The 2687-nt window shown below is 32.7% G+C and overlaps 1 protein-coding gene across 1 annotated transcript; it reads left to right on the top strand.

The window, feature by feature from the left end:
* Nucleotides 1-704: 704 nt before the first annotated feature.
* On the top strand, nt 705-1805 carry LOC111682764 (transcription factor kayak-like; the record flags this gene model as incomplete). Its single annotated transcript, XM_046956101.1, has 1 exon — nt 705-1805. A coding segment is annotated over one exon (1101 nt), but the record flags the coding sequence as incomplete, so codon positions are not given.
* Nucleotides 1806-2687: the final 882 nt, after the last annotated feature.

Here is a 2687-nt window from a genome sequence, read left to right on the forward strand (position 1 = left end):
AGTTCTGTTCTAGTTCTGTTCTAGTTCTGTTCTAGTTCTGTTCTAGTTCTGTTCTAGTTCTGTTCTAGTTCAGTTCTAGTTCAGTTCTAGTTCAGTTCTAGTTCTGTTGTAGTTAAAATCTAGTTTTGTTATAGTTCAGTTTAAGTTCTGAAATGTTTTTTCCGGTTTTTTATTATTTCGAACTTTTACTTTTAAAATCTCTAATTTCAAAACAAACCAACTACCATTTCGAATTACGTTCATATTTTTTTAGAGATTTTACTTTTTTAAACAATTCAATTTTGTTGTGTTTATCTTTAAATCCTAATTTGTTTATTTTTGTGATTAGTTTCTGTTGTATTTTGTTATTTCAATTTTGTGGGCTTTTTGACACACATTAAATACACATTTGATGAAGTTTTCGTTTGCAGTTTTTTTTGTGTTAACATACCTTTTTATCTGTTCAGTTTTTTGCTTTCAACATAATACGACTGTTTTTTCTTTCCTGCAAAAAAAAAAAGAAAAATAATTTCAAATGTGTTTTTGTGTACAAAACTTCTCTTATTTCTCCCCTTAACAATTTTTGTTCTGTGTTGTCTGTAATGGCATAAAAATGCGGCTTTTTATAATGGATGGAAACTAAACTTGATTATATGGAAAAAATAAAACCATAAACCAACAAAATAAAAATTGAAAATCCTAATGTATGTCTGAAACTAAAACAGTATTATCCTGCCACACATCAGCACATACATCAACATTATAATCAACAGCAGCAGCAACAACAACATGCTGAACAGACTATAGTTTCAGGACAACCACATTGTAATCTACATAAAGGAGTTGTAGATAAACAACAACAACATCAGCAGCTTCAACAGCAACAGCAGCATTTGCATTATCAAAAACAGCTACAACTACAAGAACAGCAGCAGCAGCATCATCACTACCAGCCTCAAATGAGACCAGAAACACAACAACAGCAGCAGCAACAACAATATCAAAACATTGGTACATGGCTACCACAAAATAAACCCATTCCCACAGCAACAACAGGAACCACTAATATGAATGGTAAAATTGATGACTTAAAACCCCATCGACATCATGAGCAACAAACACATTATCATCATCAACAGCAGCAGCAGTTACAATCAAATTATTGTTCTAAACGTCTTGATTCCAATATTGCTAATGGACGAAATACAACCTGTCTTATCGAGGATGTTGAATCAGATTTTATGATTGGAAAAACTTTCATAACACCACCCGATATACCTTCTCCACCACCACAACCCATACTAAGCGACAACAAAAGATTTCAAAGCGGACAAACGCCAAATAAAACCACTGCTATGGGGCCATCAACATCGGCAGCATTAATAAACAAATCGTGTTGTCAATGTGAAGGACGTGTAAAAAATCTCTCTTTCTCCAATCATACACCTTTAGCACAACATCACAGTAGCCACTGTCATCTTCATCAACAGCCTCCAAAACAACAACAGCAGTTACATCATACGCCTCATCACAATAATTTGCAACATCAATATCAACAACAGCATCAGCAGCAGCAACAACATCAACTACACTCTCATAATCAGCACAACAACGAAGAAACTTTAATTTTGCCAAAAGCTTCATCAGCATTAAAATCACAACAACAGCCGCATTATCATAATCAGCAGCCACATCACCAACAGCAACAACAATATCATCATCATTCATCTTCTGTACAACAACATCAGCAACATTATCGTAAAGTTGATGTTTTTGCAGCAGGCAACATAGATGATGATGACAATGATACAAGTCCCAGCATAAAGGTAAAAACTGAATAAGCTCTACTTACAAAAAAAAAAACTAAAATATGTTGATTAGTTTTTTTAGTTTAGTTTTTTTTTCTTTCATCTTTAACGGTCCTATTGTCAGCAACAAATTCTGAAAAAAAAAAATATTACAGAAACTTGACACACAAAAAAGAAATCCTGCCAAACAACATACAAAAAAAATATATGATGAAATTATACTAAAATCTCTAAAAGAAAATGAAGTTGTTGTAAATCTAAATATAAGTAACTAAATAGCTAGACGTGACAGCTACTGAAAAAACATGTGATTAACAAGATAGTCAAAACTATAATCTATAGTTTAGTCTATAGTCTAGTCTATACTCTAGTCTATAGTTTAGTCTATAGTATAGTCTATAGTCTAGTCTATAGTCTAGTCTATAGTCTAGTCTATAGTCTAGTCTATAGTCTAGTCTATAGTCTAGTCTATAGTCTAGTCTATAGTCTAGTCTACAGTCTAGTCTATAGTCTAGTCTATAGTCTAGTCTATAGTCTAGTCTAGTCTATAGTCTAGTCTATAGTCTAGTCTACAGTTTAGTCTATACTTTAGTCCAGAGTAAATAGCTTAACGTGACAGCTACTGAAAATGACATGTCATTAGCAAGATAGTCAAAACTATAATGAACTCTATATACATTAGTCTATAGTCTGGTCTTGTCTATAGTCCAGTCTAAAGTCTAGTCTATAGTGTAGTCTATAGTGTAGTCTATAGTCTAGTCTATAGTCTAGTCTAAAGTCTAGTCTATAGTGTAGTCTATAGTGTAGTCTATAGTGTAGTCTATAGTCTAGTCTATAGTCTAGTCTATAGTCTAGTCTATAGTGTAGTCTATAGTGTAGTCTATAGTCTAGTCTATAGTC

The sequence above is a fragment of the Lucilia cuprina genome, unplaced genomic scaffold (genome assembly GCF_022045245.1).
Source record: "Lucilia cuprina isolate Lc7/37 unplaced genomic scaffold, ASM2204524v1 Scaffold_7062, whole genome shotgun sequence".
Lineage (NCBI taxonomy): Eukaryota > Metazoa > Arthropoda > Insecta > Diptera > Calliphoridae > Lucilia > Lucilia cuprina.